The 20,468-nt window shown below is 37.9% G+C and overlaps 1 protein-coding gene across 3 annotated transcripts in view; it reads right to left on the bottom strand.

The window, feature by feature from the left end:
* mtor (mechanistic target of rapamycin kinase) overlaps positions 1 to 20,468 on the bottom strand; it is a 125,281-nt gene that overhangs the window by 1,751 nt on the left and 103,062 nt on the right. For all 3 annotated transcript variants that reach the window (XM_053503232.1, XM_053503230.1, XM_053503233.1), the window contains 18 exons: positions 13,078 to 13,195; positions 12,691 to 12,897; positions 11,273 to 11,373; positions 10,979 to 11,075; positions 10,796 to 10,894; positions 10,310 to 10,432; positions 9,731 to 9,913; positions 9,367 to 9,501; positions 7,330 to 7,504; positions 4,707 to 4,842; positions 3,204 to 3,351; positions 2,973 to 3,095; positions 1,642 to 1,724; positions 1,263 to 1,335; positions 1,102 to 1,176; positions 674 to 809; positions 287 to 352; positions 29 to 109 (listed from right to left, as the gene is read on the bottom strand). In XM_053503232.1, coding sequence (XP_053359207.1) covers positions 29 to 109; positions 287 to 352; positions 674 to 809; positions 1,102 to 1,176; positions 1,263 to 1,335; positions 1,642 to 1,724; positions 2,973 to 3,095; positions 3,204 to 3,351; positions 4,707 to 4,842; positions 7,330 to 7,504; positions 9,367 to 9,501; positions 9,731 to 9,913; positions 10,310 to 10,432; positions 10,796 to 10,894; positions 10,979 to 11,075; positions 11,273 to 11,373; positions 12,691 to 12,897; positions 13,078 to 13,195 — 2,159 coding nt within the window. The remainder of the gene's footprint in view (positions 1 to 28; positions 110 to 286; positions 353 to 673; positions 810 to 1,101; positions 1,177 to 1,262; positions 1,336 to 1,641; positions 1,725 to 2,972; positions 3,096 to 3,203; positions 3,352 to 4,706; positions 4,843 to 7,329; positions 7,505 to 9,366; positions 9,502 to 9,730; positions 9,914 to 10,309; positions 10,433 to 10,795; positions 10,895 to 10,978; positions 11,076 to 11,272; positions 11,374 to 12,690; positions 12,898 to 13,077; positions 13,196 to 20,468) is intronic.

The raw sequence follows: 20,468 nt of genomic DNA, 5'->3' as shown, positions 1-20,468 counted from the left end.
GGCATATTTAAGGGAGGAGGAGACTTACTGAATGAGTGAATCGATTCAGGCACGGTGGTTCCTGGCTTTTTGTGAGTGGTTTCTCCCAGGTCAATACCTTCCATTGTTTCTGCCATTGACACAAAGAAAGGGTCTTTCACCGTCACAGTGAGCAAAGACAGCACACCTTCTGTGTTTAGCTTATTTCTTATATGTTCATAATATAAGACCTATTTGTGTAAAACCAGCACTGAAAATTATTTCCCTTTTTTATGTAGATAAATGGTTGCCATGGCAACAGACTCACCCACAGACTGTCCAGCTGAATAGGAGTCTGTTCTGGTCCTTGAGCGCTTGGTTCCTTTAGTGTTAGCTAGAAGAGACGTAATGATATAATTTCCAAAAAATCCATGATAATGTAAAGGGTTTTCATTATATATAATTATATTTAATTATATTCTCATATTTATAAATATATATTTCATGCACAATCTGTATAATAATATAATACACACAAAGACTACTACAAGTTTTCTAGCATTCATGCAACTATTTCTTTGTGTCTCGTCATAAATATTTTTGCTTGCACACTTTTATTCCATTATCACATGAAAAATATTCTGATCTTGAATAGACAACGTGCAGACCATTTTCCTTCAGCACCATATTAAAGAAATGAGAGCGGTTTACTCACTGTCCATAAGCCTCCAGTTGAGTAATGGGTCGTAGACGAAGGCCTCTAGCACAGCCATGACGCTGTCTCTGTGCTCTCGCAGCACCTCCATCACCGTGTGGCACGTAATGCGATAGTTTCCATCCAAGCCTGTCACCTGAGGACATACACAGGTGGCTCAAGTAAAAAAAATTATTAAATAATTAAAATAATACAAATAATTATATGACTATAATAATGTTTCACTAGTGTAATACCTGCATTTTATTAAACATACACACTTACTGTGTACTGATTTAGCATCTGTTGTTTTAAAAATGCTACACTGTAAATATGAACTATAATGTACTGTCGACATCAGATTATAAAGTTAGATTATACTGATGCAGATCAGATTGTCCTGTGACAGATCAGATTGTACAATCACATCCTTTAACCCCTTATCTTACCTCCATGGCATTTGTCAGCATCCTAGTCAACCTGAAGGGGATTTTCTCTGGGAATTTCTCTCTCGTCATGGCAACCTTACATACAAATTCACATTTAATTCTTAGGCACAACCACAAATAACCATATACTGTTGTGTTGGGAAACGTGAAAAACACCTTACCTCAAAGCAATCTCCAAAGTCAATGTGGAGGATCTTTCCACTCAGCCTGTCCAGCATCAGATTAGAAGGATGTCTATGGACACAAGAAATGTTCCTGACTTACAGCGTGTACTTTAACTTAAATCTTGGAATAAAATTGACCGGGAGTTTACTTTTGGCAAAATAATCAAGGATGAACGATGGCGTGATGTGAAATGAGAACCTCAAGTTAATTATTTTTCAATAATAGCAAATCCATCCATCTGGATCTAGGGCTACTGTCAAAGCCGTTACAAAAAATTAATCAATGCCTCCTGTCCAATCAGAAAAGAGAATTCATCAGTTCTCTGGTATAAACTGTTTTAGGTATCTGTATTGTTATAAGCATGACTGTCAGTACCTGTCTCCAAGTCCTAGGATATATCCAACCATGGACATCACAGCGAGGGAGCGAGTGTAATTGGTTCTCCTGTCAAACCACACCTGCAAAAGAAGATGTGATAAAGAGTCTGAATATTTATTATGACTATCTAAGTGTGCGTGGATATTATGCCATAAACCTCATGATCTATATATACAGTGAAACCTAGGATTGCGAGTAACGCGGTTTGTGAGTGTTCCGCAATACGAGCAAAGATTTTTTATAAATTTTGACTTGAAAAATGAACAAGTCTTGGTTTACGAGTACAGAGTATCATGTATCACACATGTGCTTCTTGTTTAGACGCCAAGCGTCACGTGATCACAACTGAGCCAATGTTCTTCTTTCCTCTTGCGCTGCGGAATTGTGGGTAATCGTACCCCCATGCTGGGTCTTAGTGCGCGTCTCTGACTGGTATAATCAACATTGGTGCACGTGTGTACTGCTTACTATAACACTGTGACCATGTGTGTGTGCATAAAACATATTTTATTTTGTATGTGTGTGTACAGCACGCGTGTACTGTTTATTATGACACACGTGTGTGCGCGCATGTAATGCAAAAGCAAGTCTCATAAGAGGGGTTAAAGATACATTTTCTCTCTCCCTCTCTGTATCAGCTTTGTGTCCATGTGCATGAGCGTCATTTGACACTGTGCCTCTTCCTTTCACCTTCACACACACACACTTTGCTCTACACAGAAAACTGCTTTGTCAGGATTCTTTATAAAGGTAAAGTGCAGGTTAATTCGTTTTTTTTTTTAGCAGTGATTCAGTTATTGTGTGCTCATGCAAAAGTTATTAGCCATGTTGCTAATTGCTAATTTTCCGATAAAACAATCTTTCCGTTAATGTGTGTGTGTGTAAAACTTAAACAAGAGAGAAGGATGGTTTACTGTGTCAGATATGAAGAGGGAGGGGGAGTGGCTGATTTCTCCTCTCCTCTTACTTTAGCTTCACACACACACAGACACCACACATGAGCATAAAAGGAAACATTTATTTGTGGGGATTTATTTTTACTTTTTTTTTTATGGTAAGGTGCAGGTTAATTTTTTTATTTTTACTTTATATTTTGTATTAATTATTTAAATGCATTTTCCTTTGGGCTGTGGAACAAATAATTTGAGTTTCCATTATTTCTTATGGGGAAAGTCACTTCGGTTTATGAGTGGTTTGAAATACGAGCCTCCTGAACGAATTATGCTCATAATCCAAAGTTCCACTGTATTAAGGAAAGTATGCCTTGGTGCTCTCTAAATATCCTGCAAAAAAAAAAATGTTACAAGTGTGTAGTGACAAGAACACACCTCTGAGCTGGGACTCTTAAGCCACAACAGCTTAGCGAGATCATCTCCAGCTGTGTTGTTCACTGCATGTTCAAACACTTCTACTTTCTCCATAAGAGTCAAGTGATCGTAATCTGGAGCCATCTGCAGAAAAAAAGCGCACTGCAATTTAAATATCTCAAAATAAAGAGGGGTCACAAGGGATCAGATCAAACAGCATTTGATTTAAATAATATGTTTATGATGTTGTACCCTAAGCATGATGCGGTGCTCGATGTTCAGCAAGATCTTCTTCTTCTCGCGGTAATCTCGAATCAGAGCGTGCAGCGTGTCACAGTGAGGAACCCAACCAATCAGGCCTGAATTAGTGGACAGGGGAATCACGGCATAGCGCTGTATACTACACAAACACACACACAATACTGAATCATGAAAACTGAAGCACTACATTTCAATACATATAAAGATTACCCTTAATCTATGAAGGTTTGCAAAAACATCTGTGAAGTCAGATTTACAATTTAATTGACACCCCCTGAATCATTTCAGGTTGGACAGAGATGTGTGTGTGTGTGTGTGTGTGTGTGTGTGTGTGTGTGTTTTGTTTGAGAATCTTTGAGGCATATACATTTTATGTAGGAGGATGAGTCAAAATTATCAGCACTTTGGTTAAATTAAAACTTCTGCTATCTTAACAGTGCTTTGCGCAGGTGTGAACGTTTAAATCAGTTCATTGAAACTGCTGTGCAAGCTAAAATAGATGAGCCACTTGTAATTTGAGTACATATGAGCAGTATGGAGAAAGTGTTTTGTCTCAAAAAAAGTGTGTATGAATGGATAAAAGTTTAATGAAGGTTGCACAAGTGTTAGCCATCAAGACCCATCCATGTCCCTGGGTGATAACAAACCTCCTCACACTTTTGCCCACACTCTCAACACTCTGTCAAACTTATTTTTGAGGTGTTTAAGTATCCTCCCTGTAGTACTAATCTTGACACTTTCACCTATTCAGTGCCCTAAAAGCAGTCCTACGAGATTGAAGATTCAATCTGATGATGAAGTGAGGACAGTGATGCATTCGTGGCTCGCAGTTCAGCTTAAAACATTTTTAATGAGGGAATACTAAAGCTTGTTGACAGACGGACAAAGTGTATTAAAAAGCAAGGGGATTATTTCTGAAAATTATGCGTTCGTCTTTTATAAAAGTTAATTAAAATAAATTCTACAGCCAGAGTTTGGATAGATTTTTGCTCATCCTCATACAAATGTTTTTTTTTTGTTTGTTTGTTTTTTACATTCATGTTGTTTAAGCTTTATTTTTTTTGTCGTATATGCTGAACCCTGTGAGTCAATGACACCTTCGGTCAATACCAAGATTTGCTCCTCTCACTTTTACTGACTGATTCAGTGAATCATTGGATCCTGGCCAAAGAATCGCTCCTTTCTTGTTCAGTGAATCAGTCGTCAGTGAGTTTGAAGCTGTTGAGCAATGGTTAAATTAGCTGTTTGAACTACTTAGCCTGTTAATTGTCAACATAGAAAGTTTCAAAACTTATGATTCAGTTTCAAAATTCTCCAACAAGGGCAAACACATTCAAATATTTCTAATAATATTTTATGGCTTTACTTTATTCAGTTGTATTGTATTTAACAATAATTAATCCCAAAAAAATTAAAAACATCCGGACAGACAGGGGGGCTATTATGCCTATAAGCAGTGGATAAACCAAATATTAAAGCTGACACAAAGTGTACCTCAGATTCTTGCGGAGAGACGCCGGGTCATTAGCCAGCAGCGTGTTGACAAGCCCGAAGAGCTGCATGACCCTCTCGTCCTGCCGTAAATCTTCATGCCCCTTAAGCAGGAACATAAACTCGTGCCCATTGCTGCCTGTAGAGAGTGGTAGGAAACAGTTAGAATAAATAAAACAGATACGATCTCACCTGCACTGATTTGTGTACAGTAGTAACGGTGAAGCATGGTACTCGGACTCACTAAACCCAGATGTCCTTACGTCCATACGTTTTGGATCGTGCTACACATAAAATCTAAACTGAGGTCATTGAGGACAAATAAAATGACTTTTGCCGAACGACGGCTAAGCTACAAAGTACAGTAAGATCTCAATACCACTAAATAAAACCTACTTACGACATGCTGAACAAACTCAATAAAAAATACTGCGGATGTTTTGTATTTGTTCAACAGCTGCTTCAAATTGTAAAGACTTGCTGCTGGATCGAAGCAGATTTTTTCGTATTACTGGAATCGTTCGAGTTACAGCTCCCCATGGGGAGACAGGGACAATGGAGGTGTTCAGAGCAGCCATTAAAAGCTAAAGCAGGAGAGCATGCGTAATGGAAAGAAGTGATGGAGGCAGATGGTCTGAAAAAGCACACAGACAGAGCTGTCAGCACACGATGAGATTCACAGGAAGATAAATGCACTGTCTGGAAAGAAAAAAACAACAACCTCAGTTCAGAGAATAAACCTGAGCTGCTTGCTCAGGAGGGAGTATGGGAGAATATGCGTAGGTATAAAGTTCAGACTGATACTGTGCACATCATTGTTTGGCGACTAACAGTTTAAATGTTTCATGATCTGACTGAAGAGGGCAGAAGAAAAGTTCTGATATCTATAATCCTTTCTTTAGCATAACTGCGTTGGTTGTTGCATTGGGCTTATTTTCTCACTAAATGCTACTGAAATAAAAGTTGTCTTCTAGACAGTGTTAGGTTCCTAAACAACAACCCAACCCAATTGTAGCTGATTTGTGTCGAATATTATGACAAAAACTTTTGATTGCTAATATGGACAATACCATAAAGGTCACATGATCATTTAAATTCACAAATTGGCAGTTTTATCAAAAGCTGTTGAGTTGTCTCTTTAACAGTTACAATTTAGGACATTAAACCTAATTTAGGACATTATATTATTAGTGATATTATATGTCAAAGAAAGAGCAAAAAATGGGTTAAACTGCACTTCAGCTAACTTGTAAATTGTACAGGCTACAATTTACATTTCCAGATTTTGAGTTTCTGGATGCACCTGTGTAAACAGCCTGGTGGACATGGCTCATCTGAACTAGCTGATTCTGAAAGTCTGATTGTGCAGCACGGAAGCTCATCTACATCAACAGCTCCAGCAGCATCTGACTAAAGTCTGGAGAATGTGCTCTTGTACATTTTGCTGGACATGACGCATACATTCACACTTTATAAAAAGTGATAAACAAAAGAAGGCAAAAGAAAACAATTATATTACTGTGAAGTAGGCTGGCTTTTATTGTTCACTGTCCTGGCCTAAAGAAGTTACACACACTAAGATTTCATTCAATCACCTTAAGCTTTGATTACAGCACACAGGTGTGCCAGTTCATGTGTGGAAATGATTCCTCGGAAGAAAAACTCATAGATGAGATGATTCAGGTGATCAGCTGACTTCATTTTACTGCTATATAAAAACATTCAGGTCATTCTGCCAACATCCTGCTGACCCTAGACCTGAACTGAAGAACTAAAGCAACCCCCAGATGCATTGATAACATGCATGATGGGTGGATCGCTTCATGCACTTCCGTTCTTACCCTGACACACCTATCGCTCTGGAATAGGGTTAATCTGGACTTGCATCAGGCCACATGGCCCTTATCATTATTTGCTTCAAAGTCCAATTTTATGGACTTTAGAAATTGAAGCATAGGAAGTGCTCTAACAAATTAGAAATGCAAACTCAATTATCGTCTATACCACTTCATCCGGTAATTGTGCGGGGCCTGGAGCCTATCTCAGGAAACATAGGGCACAAGGCGGGGTACATCCTGGACAGGGTGCCAATCCATTGCAGGGCACACACACACACTTATTCACACACTATGGAAGATTTAAGAACGCCAATTAGCCTAATCTGCAGGTCTTTGGACATGGAGGAAACTGGAGTATCTGGAGAAGTCCACCAAGCACGCGCACAACATACAAACTCCACGCACACAGACCGAGACGGGAATCAAGCCCAAACCCTCGTGACAACGCTAACCAGTACACCACTGTGCAAAATGCTCTTACTTTCATTATTAAACATAGCTATGTCTTTTACTGATGATTTTTTTTACCATGCAACATGCACAAAGAAGTTAAGTGATCTCCATTCATGATTTTTTTCTGGCTACGTTTCTTCCACAAAGTTGACAGTTCAGCTTTGAACTAGGTTTTGATAATGTTTTGAAGGGTTTTTCGTTGTTTTCTTCGCTTGATGCTGCCAAATAATTTGATCCATCCAAAACGGTGACCTTCTTTGGCCAGGTAGAGTATAACCTTATACAAACTAAAAAACACACTTTGGTAAGCCCTTTTTCCTGCATCTTGGCCTTACCCATGATGGTCAGCTTGCGTGGTCTCTGTTTGGAGGTGATGACCTGTAGTGAAGGTGCTATGGACTGGATGCGAATGATTGGCTGGTTGGGGTCATAAGTGCCGGGCACAGCAAGCTCCAGGTCACGACACATGAGCAGTTTAGGTGAGACATACTGCAGCTCCAGAGATGTGAGCTGAGGAAAAACACATATAAGGCAGACAGGTTAACAAAGGGTCTCTTTTTTTTTTTTTTTGTCCTGTCAAAAAAAAAAAAAAAACAATAAAAAAAACAATAAAACATTAAAGAATCAGAAAATGTCTTTATAATCATTAAGATGCAATATATATATCCTGGAACATAATATCACTGATAAAATATATAGCCTTCCATAGGGTACAGGGTTGAACTGTTTGAAGCAAATCAGAGTTTCTCTAAAATCTTTTAAAGAAAAGGAATACCAATGTTGATTAGTAACAAATAAAAAATGTATACTGATTAGGATGGGTGTGTTTGTAATAGTTGATAAATCAATTATGTGATAAAAAAATTGCCTTATGTGCAACAGTTTTGCATGACTTGACTTTGTAGTCGGTATATAAACTGTAATAGAGACCAGTGACAGCTGCTCATGATTTCAGATTAAGAGAGCTACAATCTAACAATGGACCAAAACCTTTTAACAAAGAGACTATGAGGTCTCATCAGTTACATATTAAGAATGTTATTAAGTTTAAAAAGACATGTAGCACATGAGTTTGTAAAGTCAAGATTTTTTTTAAATATAGGTCTGTTATCTGTTTTTCTGAGTAACTTTGACTGAAATGTGAAATGTGCTCCGTTTGACTTCTTTACCAAAAGCAATTTAAGGAAAAAGAAAAAAACACAGAAAAAACAATCCACCTTGTTTCCTTGGGCTTATGATTGTATTTTGCATGCACCATCTCAAACCTAGATGTGAAACTATAGTTCAGGCTGAAAACAATTCTACCCCAGCCTTGCTTTAACATAAAATGCTCTTAAAAGACTATTAGCAGTAGTGCCATTGTATTTATTTTCAAGTTATATGCATTTTTTTATTTTATTTCAGTGGCATTGACATTTGCTAATGTGTTTAAAGTAGTCTATAGAGTTCTTACAGTCACGTGATCCACAATCAAAACATTTACCATTTTTTCTGGCAGTAACGCCTGCCCCAGAGAATATTGCCAAGCCAAATAAGAATAAACCGCTGGCTAAATTAACCCATATGGATTTCACTGAACACATGACAAGAGACCACATAACAGTGTATAATGAGAAACCTAAATCACTGGGTATTACTGATTAACAATATGGTGATGTTTACAGCTATCTCATCAGGTAAGATGACTTTCTGAAACTATTTAGTAAAATCGAGAAAGCATTACTTACGCAGGATATTACTGCACTTTCTAAAGAAAAGTTTCTCCCTACTTTGCCATCTTATGACCCTACCTGTCACTCTGCTGTATGACGGGTAACTGAGGTCGCTGCACATGTGCTTACACAGCATGTATGATAAAACCAATGCAATTAATTTTTTTTATTGTAAAAACTCATCCTGATTTAAGCTTTAAGGAAACAGGGATTGAACAATAAAAAGATAATAAATTCCGATAAAATATGATGGGAAGGTTAATAATGACAAAACATAAACAACATCCCAAACTAAATTTAACACCTACATTTACTCAGAATTAGGATACACATAAGCATCATGTATAATAGTAATTTACCAAACATTTATTTCATGTCACGTGATCCACAATCAAACGAGTGCTACTTGAGATAAAGTGGTCATTACAAACACATCAGTTTTGACCAGGATTAGCCTTGTCTCCTGGCTGAATGGCTTATAACCACAAATCATTCACAGTGGTCCGGCATTGCTCAACTGTTTGATCAACAGATTGCCAGACAAAATAGTGGTGGGTTTGATTTTACATGGGATCTGGCGCCACACACAAGAGCTCCATAATACACTGATTTCCACCAGTGTCTCACTGACACTAGGAGAGTAGTTGCTGTACAGCTCACCTGCGGAAGCTGCTTAGCTATTCTGCGGAATACATGATAATAAAGGTCCCAGGCCTGGGTCAGGTCCTTGACGTTACCCGAGCGCATGTACTTCCTGCACCAGTCCTGCGCCTCCATCAGATCCCGACCGTATGCCTGTTAACACGTTCAACAGAGAATAATTTATAGCATCCACAAACTCTTCCTGTATAAAAGAGTCTAACGAGAGAATATTTATGTTTCACAATATCTACATGAATCTCTAACATAAAACCTGTTAGTTCATATACAGACCACAGTATTATTATATTTGTATGTAAAAATTCCTGTGTATATACAACCATTATTTATTAATAAAAGTGTCCTCAATGAGAAACGTGCATACCTGATTAAAAGAGGTTTCTTTTAGCGTCTGAGGTCCTCTCTCCATCATTGCATGTAAAGGCTCCAGGACAGCAAACATGCCCTTGACGTTCCTTTCACCAAAATATAGACGGGAAGCCTCCTCCAAACCCTCATGCCACATCTCGTGCCACAAGATGGCTACCCTGATCAGCTCCTCACTCACCTGCAAAGGCAAAGAACAAAACAAAAAAAAAAAACAGACATTTAAAGAGGTGCATTAGTAAGTAGGAGAAAGTAAACATGTTCTACACTGTATGCTAGGCTGAGTAAAATAAAGTTAAAATCTTTTTCCAGCACTTTGCAATGCCAGTAAGTTTCTCTTCCCATGACGATTGACAAATATGTCAAATAAGTTGCATTGAGATTAAATGCTTTGAGCATATAAACGCACATCTCATCAGACCAGCGCTCATGTAAACAGTTGGAATCTCTTAATCACAATGATATCAACTGGATTGAGTAAATATTGTCCATGTAATCATAGCTGGTCTTGAACTTAGATTTTCAATTTAGCTCTCCTAAACTGCACGCCTTTTGCTTTGTGTTTGCATGATCATACCATGATGGCTTGCTGAACCAATGTGTTACAGTGCTCACACATGTTCTTCAGGATTTTATTGGCAGCATTGTGGCGAGCTGTAGTGGTGGACTTGGACGCCACAGTCAGTGGATAAATCAAAGCCTGCAAACGTAGACAACATATCCAGGATTTAAAGAGAAGAACCATACAGTTTACCAATATTTGAAAAACTCTCCAAGTTATAGAAAGTCAGACTGATTAACATAGCTGTTAACTTCATTTCTTTACACTTCAACAGAGCCAGAGAAAAAAAAAATCCTTTGTGTTTTTGAAGATTATAAAACACATATTGTGATTTTTTGAACTATATACATATCTTACCAAAGTCTTACATTAACATACTAAAAATAATAAAAGGTTGGCTACATTAAAGAGCTGCACCGCAAGAATGAAGATAAGGATGAGTGCAACATTCCAGTTCGAGCCGGTATTTTAACACCCTTAGTTCAGGTAAGTTTCAGGTACCTGTGGATGGTAGCGTCCAATGTCAGTGAGTAACTGATGAATAAGGCGTCCCACCAGCGGCCGAGGCGTATCGATACGAGCGATCAGCTGAGGAATAACCTGACCCAAAGAGAAAGGGAATGTTCAGAAAGAAAAGACCGTGTGTGTGTATGTGACTGACTATACAAATGTACGCAATCTTACCTGTAACCACGTATCTATCTGTATAGTTTTGATTCCTTCCACAAGGGCTTCATTCACCTCAGGCCAATGGCCATAATCAAACCACAAGGTCAAAACTCTGAAGGAGAAACGGTGATCATATTTAAAAAAAAAAAAGAAAAAAAGAATGATTGTAAATACTACAAAAAAAAACAAAACAATTACACTAATGTTCACATAGCTTCGATAAAAACTGGCACTAGCACAAGAGGGCACCCTTTCTACATAGTTCTACAACTTAATTAACCAACATGTTTCCTTTGTATTTTAGCGCACCTCAGTGTGTCCTGCAAGTTGTTTCCACGTGACAGGGATATAGATCGGAAAAATCCCTGCACAGCAGGAACCGTGTACAGCAGCAGGGTCTTGGATAAATCCTATTCAACAAACCAAAAAAAAAAAAGTCCAATCATATAAATGCACATGTGACTGTAAATTAACTATTTCTGAAGCAATGCCTGCCTTAAGACATAAGCATGAAGGATGAAATTACAAGACATTTTTGCATTGACCCATGTGGCAGTTGTTTGTCCTGGATTAAAAAAAAATGACTGGTAATGAAAGAGAACAATCACAAAAATATATCGGATCCTAATGAATGGGCCACTTCTATGCTGACATGGTACAATGATTATAGGACAAACGTTCATTCCCAAATCAAGCAAATGAAACTGCACAGACCCCATTTTCATCACAGTTTGATTTCCTTTTCCACAAAAAATACCTAATATCAATTAATCATGACTTGTTGAAACCCAGGCACAGAAATCAAAATGTTGGCCTAAAAAAAAGCCTTGAAAAAAAAAAAAGAAAAAGGATAATTATTGAAAGAATGCTTGGAACCATCATACCTGACTAAAGTATCAATTTACTCAAAATACACACTCACTCACTCATCTACTTTATTTGAAACAGCTGCACTCCTGTTCATTCATGCAATTCTCCAATCAGCCACTAATCAGGCAGCAAGCACATAAAATTATGTGCAAGCTTTACAAATTAATATTTATATCAAACATTAGAATGGGGAGGAAATCTGAGTCTGGACACTAAACAGTCGTTGATACTAAGTAGACAGGCTTGTGCGTTTTAAATGTGCTTATCTCCCTGGATACATGCACAAGGGTCAAAAACAAAATCTGTCAATGATAAAGTAGAAACAGCTTGTTGATGAGAGAGGTCAGAAAAGAACAGCCAGACTGGATCAAACTGACAAAAAAAGCTATGGCAACTCAAACAAAACACTACTTACAACAGTGGTGAGCAGAAAAGCAACTTAAATTACCAACATGTTTCTTCTGTATTTCTCAGAATAGAGAGTGCCCAGATTCTAAACTGTAGCCTCAGACTGCTGTTCTTGACTGCCATGAGCAGACCTCGCAATGATGATAGAGTTATAATAGAGTTAATGCATTGTTGCCACATGACCGGCTGACCGTTTTAAATACCTTAATTACATTTAAAGATTTTGGCAGATGCCTTTATCTAAAACGACTTACATTTTTATTTCATTTTACATCTAAACAGTTAAGGCTTAAGTATCCAACATTGGAAAGTGGATGCTTTGGGGATTTGAACCTAAAACCTTCAGGTCAGTACTACCTAGTCCCTGCCCACTCTAAATATATAAATGAGTAAGTAGAGGTATTCCTATTAAAGTGGCCACAAACGATTGCACACTATGTGAAACTCACCTCGTTGACTTTTTTCTGGCCAGGTGAAGGCACCGGGCTGTGATCAGCACTATCAGCTTCACTATCGCTGTTGCTGGCTTCACTGTTGGCACTGGCACCGCTGGCACCACTTGCGTGCCGGAGCTTCTTCTTCTCGTCCCGGCCTTGGTTTTGGTGTTTGTAGTGCAGTACGGCCTCAAAGTTCATTACAGCCCAGGCGTGCCAAGCCTGTGGGGGTTACATCAATTGTTTGCTGTCACTAATAAATCTAAGTACCAATTTTCACAGGATCTACAAAAACATCTTGTGTCCCCTTCAAAATACTACACAGAACAATCTCAACTATTCGAGTACAATTAAATTGTCCTGAATCCTGAATTGATTGTTCTGTGAAGTATGAAAACTCACCTTGTACCAGTTGCGGTCATGCTCTGTCGAGTGGCTGTAGTACTGAAGCACCTTCGGTATTGTGCTTTCGTTGATGCCCTGAAGACTCAGCTGCCATTCACCTAACTTTAAGAAACACCTGCGCAGAGTAAAGAAAACAGCAATGAGTCAGTGAAAGGAAAAAGTTGGGCAATGGGACAAGATTCCTCTTGTGCGCTTCCAACATTTGCATCATTTGTATTTATTTATCCAGATGTGACCTAAAGTTTTGCAGAATGCTCATCCTTTATTTGATTCTTTCTTGGTTCTGCTGCATCTTTTACTTGCTACAATAGCCCTAGTGTACTCACAAATCCCTACTGGCAACTGGAATAACGTCATCCCACGTCCATATACTCTAGAGGTCCAATTCGAAGGTCTAAAGCACAGATTATTATAGATGTTGCATTTCATTGTAATCTTAGTCAAAAGCTTAAACTTTGATTGAAAAAAGAATAATAATTATCTTTCTATCTATCTACTGTATATATATCAAGAACACTAATCAGAAATGAGCTTTGTGCTCATAACTCATTTCAAGAATGATGGACAGGAGAAAATTATGTAAAATGGGTTGTAATGAGTGTGATTTGCAATGCTTGGATGTCATCATTCAAGTGATAGATTGGAATTCACTAAAAACTTCAGAGACTGTTTTATTTTTTCACCAACATGTGCGATGATTGCTGTCTTTAGGTCAAATTTTATTCCATTTGTCCTTCCTTTGTCATAAAACCTGTATGTGCTGGGAACCATTTAGGAGTCAGACTAACTGTTTATGAGTGTGTGGGCCAGAGTATGACCTGCCTGCTTTTCTTACGAGCAGCTCTAGCTGTAAAAAGCAGAGCCAGCTCAAAGTCCACATCCACTAACACTGCACTGTACTGTGTACTTTTCCAAACCACGGAGTAATGCAGTTCCGTTTAGTCATATACGGATCATTATGCAAAGCTACCGCACTTTAAGCCTGAGTAAGAGGGGCTGTGAATGAGGGCCAAGAACGTTCAGGAATAATAAATCTCGACAGGCTAAGGCAATAGTGCATCGGGCAGTTTCTACTGCCAGTTTCTCAGTTAGTAGTCCAGTCTTTCCAGTTTTTCGGTACAACTAAGCAGACTTTTATTCTGTCTATTAAGTAGAGAATGGACACAGAGTGGACTTTAGCACCACATTCCCCTGAGACACTGCAGCACAGCACAGCAAACTGCCCATGATCCATAATTTCCACTGCAATGCAAGTTCTATGCTGAATTTTAATATTTTTTTAAACGGCTACTAGGATGAAGAGCAGATTGTTTTATGCACCAGTTCACTTAGCATCCATCTTTTAGCAATTACCTGGGTCCGGGTCATGTGGGGAGTAGTCTGAGCAGAGATGCCTAGACTTCCCTCCCTCAACATCTCCTCGAGCTCAGGCAGACGGGATGCCCAGGATAATACTTCTTTTACTAGGTCTGCCCTGGGCTTTCTCTCCATCAACCATGCCTGAAACACCTCACTAGGTAGGCGCCCAGAAGGCATCTTTATCAGATGCCTGAACAATTTCAGCTGCCGCTTTCAATGTGGAGGAGCAGCAACTATATTTTGAGCTCTGCATGGATGTCGGAGATCCACACCTTATCTCTCAGAATGAGTTCAGCCACACTTGTAAGGGAAGCTAATTTTTGCCACTTGTATCCATGATCTCAATCACTCGTGAACATAGATGAGGGCTGGGACATTGATTGACCGGTAAGTTGAGAGGCCTGCCTTTCTGTCAGCTCTCTTCACTAAAAATGACAGGTATAATGTTCTCATTGCTTCTGACACCATGCTGATCCGTCAATCAACTTCTCGCTCCAAGGACCTGAGATACCTCCCTCTTAGAATAATTTGAATGGTATTTTTATATTATTTTATTACCCATATTTTTTCTATATTGCTCCCTGAAATACGATTACCAACTGCCTTATTTGTTACAACCTGTGCACCTGTATATTACTGCAAATATTCAATGAGTTAGCAGCAGCACAATACATAAAATAATGCAGATGTCAGATATTCAAATCAAACATCCGATTGGGGAAAAACTCAGCAGCTTTGACCTTAGCATGTGGATATTAGCAAAGTGATATTTCACATGCTGTATGTGAGGCAACTGCTGATCTAGTATTTCATGCACATTAACATATGGCATTTTTGCAGAAAAGTAAGGAGAAGAGAAGGAAAGAAAAAATAATAAACACCCTATTTATTAAGTCGTTCTATAAGTGGAAACCATGAAAGAGGACTAATGGGAATAGAATAGCCAGACTGGTTTGAGGTGACTGCAAGGCTGCAGTAAACCAAATATACAACACTTTTAAACCATGGTGAGCAGAAAAGAATCTTAAAATGCACATGCTAAACAGCATAAGCTCACATTCAGTTCCACTGCTGTCAGGCAAGAAGGTACCATGGACAAAAGCTTACTGAAACTGGACAGCTGAAGAATGGAAAAGTTGAAAATGTTTTCTTTTCACTGGTAAAAGTCTTCATTTACTTTTTTAGAAACCTGAAAAAATATTTCTACATTGAATAAATGTACCAATATTAAACTAGAAGTTAATTAAAAGGTCTTCTACCAGTTCCCTAACTAATTTAACACTGGGACCATTGCTGCAACATTATACTATTTGATACAAATATTTTGATAAATACTACATGGTAAGACAAAGCATAAAACCGTGCAAATACAGGCCAGCAGCTTCAGGTAATGTCCACACCAACCACCAGAATGAGGGGAAAAAATGCGGTCTCAGTGATTTTGACTGTGGTAGGATTGTTTGTGCCAGGTGGGCTGGTTTGAGTATTTCTATAACTGCTGATCTCTTGGAATTTTCACCTAAAACAGACTCAGAATGGCAAAAAAAAAAAAAAAAAAAAAAAAACATCTACTGAGCATTAGTTCTCCAGAAAGAAAAGCCTTGTTAATAAGACGGAAAATGACCAGACTGGTAATTCACATAACCACTCTGTACATTTGTGATCAGCAGAAAAGCATATCTAAATGTACATGTTGAACCTCGAGATGGATGAGCTACAAAGGCAGAAAACCACATTAGGTTCTACTCGGTCTGTCAGCCAAGAACAGAAAGCTAAGGGGGAAGTAAGCACAGACACAAGAAAACTAGACATCTAAAAAACTGGAAAAGCATGGTCTAGTCTGATGAGTCTAGATTTTTGCTGAGCCACACAAATGGTAGGGTTAGAGTTTGCAGCAAAAAACACGAATCCATGAACCCAAACTGTCTTGGGTTACCAATGCAGGCTGGTGGAGGTGGTATAATATGTGAAATTATTAATTTACAATTTTTTGGCCTTTTTTGGGGCCATAATTTACCCACCTTCTTGATAATATACTATGTCACAAAGCAAAAGTTGGTTAAACAGGGAAATGAATTGAATGTTCTTCCATTGCCTTCCAAGTCACCCGCATCTAAAGAAAATTCCATTGGGATGTGATAGAACAGGAGACTACCTCAAAGTGCACTTCAAACATAAAAAAATTATTGTTAAGATGTATACAACACATTTACTATTAATTAGTGCATAGAATTCTATTCAGTGAGAATTTATTTTTATGCCAGATAAAATTTCTGAGCACCACTTTCAAATTATTACTGCAATACCTGGGAGTGCTAATCCAGCTCTATGATATTTTCTTTCAAAACATACATATTATACAGCATGAAGCGATTTAAGGTTCCAAAACACAGAGCACCAGCTCCCAATGTGATGACCATGTTTAAAAAAAATTACAAGTGAACAGACTGTAAAATGTAACACATGTTATCAAAGATAAGCATCTTATCACTGTATGAACTGACCAAGTACATCTGTTCATGGAAATGATATTCAATGAGGGACGTAGCAGAATAATGATCTCTGAGACACTGCAAAAATGTTTCAGTTTTCAAACAAAAAAAGTTTGAGGTATTGAAATGATGTACAAATTCTCCAAATCTTATGTGGGATGTGCTGGAAAAACAAATGTGATCCCTTGAGACCCCACCTCGCAAGGAATAAAGGATAAAAATAAAGGATCTGCAACTGAAGGCTTGGTAATACAGCTCCCTGATATATTCTTGCAAAACATACTTTTTTATAGAGCATGAAGCAATTTAAGGTTCAGAAACACTGAGCTAAAATAAAACAAAAAGCTCACAATATGCAGGGAATGTGTAAAAACTTGTGTGATGACAATCCATCATGGTTAAAAATAATATGGTTGAGCTGACTGTAAAATGTAACACATATGTTTAAGAAATGAATCTTATCACTGTATGAACTGGTCTGGGATTCAGCAATTGGGAATAAAAGGAACGTCTGGCTTTACTTAATTCTTAAAGTGTATTGTCCAAAGCAGAATTTTAGAATGATCTGAGGTGTTTACAAGGTTTCCATATAGTACAAACCCCAAACAAGCTACTAAACAGTCAAGTGAGGAAATTGCTATTTTTGTGTTCCTCTTTTGAAGCTTAAACAGGACCTCCAAATACCTGTCTATTAGAAACAGCTACGAGAAACAGCAGAAAATTCCATAGAAGCCATGCGGCAGGAACCAGGTGTGCACCATTCCCGCAAAACCCATCATTGGCAAATTATTTTGGGGTGAAAGTATGCCAGCGCATTTGAAGAGGGAAAGGTGAGAAACCTTATCAGACAGACTTTTAGCCCCAGTCAAATTCCAGAAATGCTGTGAAGGCTCCAAGCAACAGTTAAAACATGACTGAGGATTCCTGGCCTCTTTTCCACAGCCTCGCTGCATGACCTTAAACATACTGTATATGAGGTAATGCGGTCGGCGCTAATGTGACAAGAATCTGTCACCTGTCAGCCGAAAAGCCAAACACTTTATTTAGAAGCAGGAATGAAGATAGCCTAGTCAGTTCGTGCAATGCTCCTTATGAGTATGCTCGAAAATGTTAGTGTTGCTAGCATAACAACTAATTTACATTTGTACTGTAGATAGTGCACATTTAACTAAAAATAAAATAAGCTGTTATTTAACAAAGAAAAACTTGTTGATGCAGTGAAGCTGTCTAGATTGCTTAATATAAATAGCAAGAAGTAACTTGTTTTGGTCGGCCCAAAGCATGATGTTTTTAAATAAATTAATAATCACTTTCTTCAAAAAATCACTTTTATATAAAGGAAATGACACATTTGTAAAATTATATAATTGCAAATTATTTAAAGTCAGAGTAAAACCAATAACTCCACTTTGTGTCACCACCATTATGATTTAATTTATGAATTTAATTCTGACAAGACAGAAATCCAGGTACTAGGATGAAGCCAGAAATAAGCTTTCTGATTTAAGTTACTCTTTGAATTTCATCATGTGTTGTGATTGATAAAAATCTTCTATTTGAAGCCCATATGGGTATTATTAGGACAGCCTTGTTTCATTTTAGAAATTAGGTAAGAAATATATTGTCACTACATGATGCAGAAAAATTAGTTCATGCTTTTTTTTTTTTGGATTATTGTAACACCTTACTTTCTCAGTGTTCTACTAAGTGCATAAACAAGCTCCAGTTAGTTTAGAATGCAGCAGCCAGAGTGTTCACTAGAACCAGATGATACGAGTACCACACTGCACTGGATCCCAGTGAAATTTCACATACATTTTAAAAGACTGCCATTGACTTACAGTACAAGGCAATAAATGGTCTCGTACCACAGTGCCCGAGTGAACTGCTAGCTCCTCCGCCACGCTTACTTCGATCAAATGGTGCAGGCTGCTTGTCTGTACCTTATATTATGAAAACTAAAGCAGGGGGCAGAGCTTCTTCTTACAAAGCCCCAAAATTATGTAATTGCCTCTAGATTAATGTTTGAGACTCAGAAAGAATCTCAGTCAAGGCAGAAAACTTATTTATTTAGCCAAACTTTTTTATGATAGATTTTGTTTGTTTTTAAATAAAAGTGCAGATCTAGGGGACTCATAGAATTTTATGGTGAACTGTTGTGGTGACTGGAGATGGTTCCACTTGAAGATAAAGATTAAGCTCTTTTTATTATTTCTGTCTTTTCTCTGATGGCTTATGACTACAGCTGCTTAATAGTTTAGAACTGAAATTCCCTGTATAAAAAAAAAACAGTTTGGTACCCAGCAAAAGAGGACTTCACTGTTCACTGAAAGTGGACTTCATAGAAAATTAAACAGCTTTCCCATTATGCTAAACTTTTTGCCTCATAGATCACAGCATGACTGTAAATCAGTCCATGCTATATCTTTCTGATATCATCCAAATCAGGATGGTTCCCTCTTGAGTCTGCTTCCTCAAAAGGTTTCTTCCTATTGTCATCTCAGGGAGTTTTCCCTTGCCATCGTTGGCCAGGGTTTGCTCATCAGAGACAAACTGATGATTATAAGGTATACACATTTTTCAAACTTGTTTCTGAATTTTTTTTTTTTTTTTATCTGTAAAGCTACTTTGCGACAATGACAATTGTTAAAAGCGCTACATAAATATAACTGAATTTAATTATGTTGAATTAAATCTGTCCGTAGTCCGTCTATTAACAGGTAAATACTCTGGATTGATTCTGGGTTTGGTAAGGGAAATAATCATTATAGGTTTGTCCTGACACAGTAGAATCTCTTATGCAGTTAGCACCCCTTTTCAGTATGTTTGCTAAATACTACTAAATAGTATGCTATAACAGACACTACACTGCAAATTGAAAAAAAGCTGTTTTTGGCATACGAGCGATCTGCATTGCAAAATTTTCCCTTAAGAACTCGCCTCCAGAACGGATTAAATTCGTATACAGAGGTACCATTGTATTTTAATTTTTACACACTCAACTCAACACACTAAGCTACCAAAATGTATGCTCTAAAAGACACAACACATTCCTAGGTTCTGTAGTCAAAAGAATTCAAAACACAGGTATCCAGGCCACTGTAAACAGTTAAGAAATCACAGCAGTTCTTGACAAGTCATAGCAAATTATGATTTGTGGTAGGTATTCTGTAACAACTGGTAGCTTAGACAGTTCTTGACAGTTGACAGTTCAACAGGAGCCTGGCAGAGTTTGTAACAGAATTCTACATAATACTTCCAACCAATGCATTGTCAGTTTGTTGTTAATTAGGGCATGTGACATCGTATAGTCGAATAGTTAGATTTTTTTTTTTTTGGAAAGCCCCCCTTAATTGTAGTGTCTAAATTTATTCCATATTTATCATATAGGTCACTCTTAAGGCTGCAACATTTTATAAGGTCAATGGACCAAATAAATTATTTATCATCACTTGGGAGCACAGCAGAGTATCTGATAAATGCACTCTACTTCTGCACTGTTATGTAGAGCTCACGCTGCACTGATCAATGACCCAT

This window comes from Clarias gariepinus, chromosome 9, assembly GCF_024256425.1.
Source record: "Clarias gariepinus isolate MV-2021 ecotype Netherlands chromosome 9, CGAR_prim_01v2, whole genome shotgun sequence".
In the NCBI taxonomy this organism is placed as follows: domain Eukaryota; kingdom Metazoa; phylum Chordata; class Actinopteri; order Siluriformes; family Clariidae; genus Clarias; species Clarias gariepinus.
This window is presented reverse-complemented; position numbering and strand designations above follow the sequence as displayed.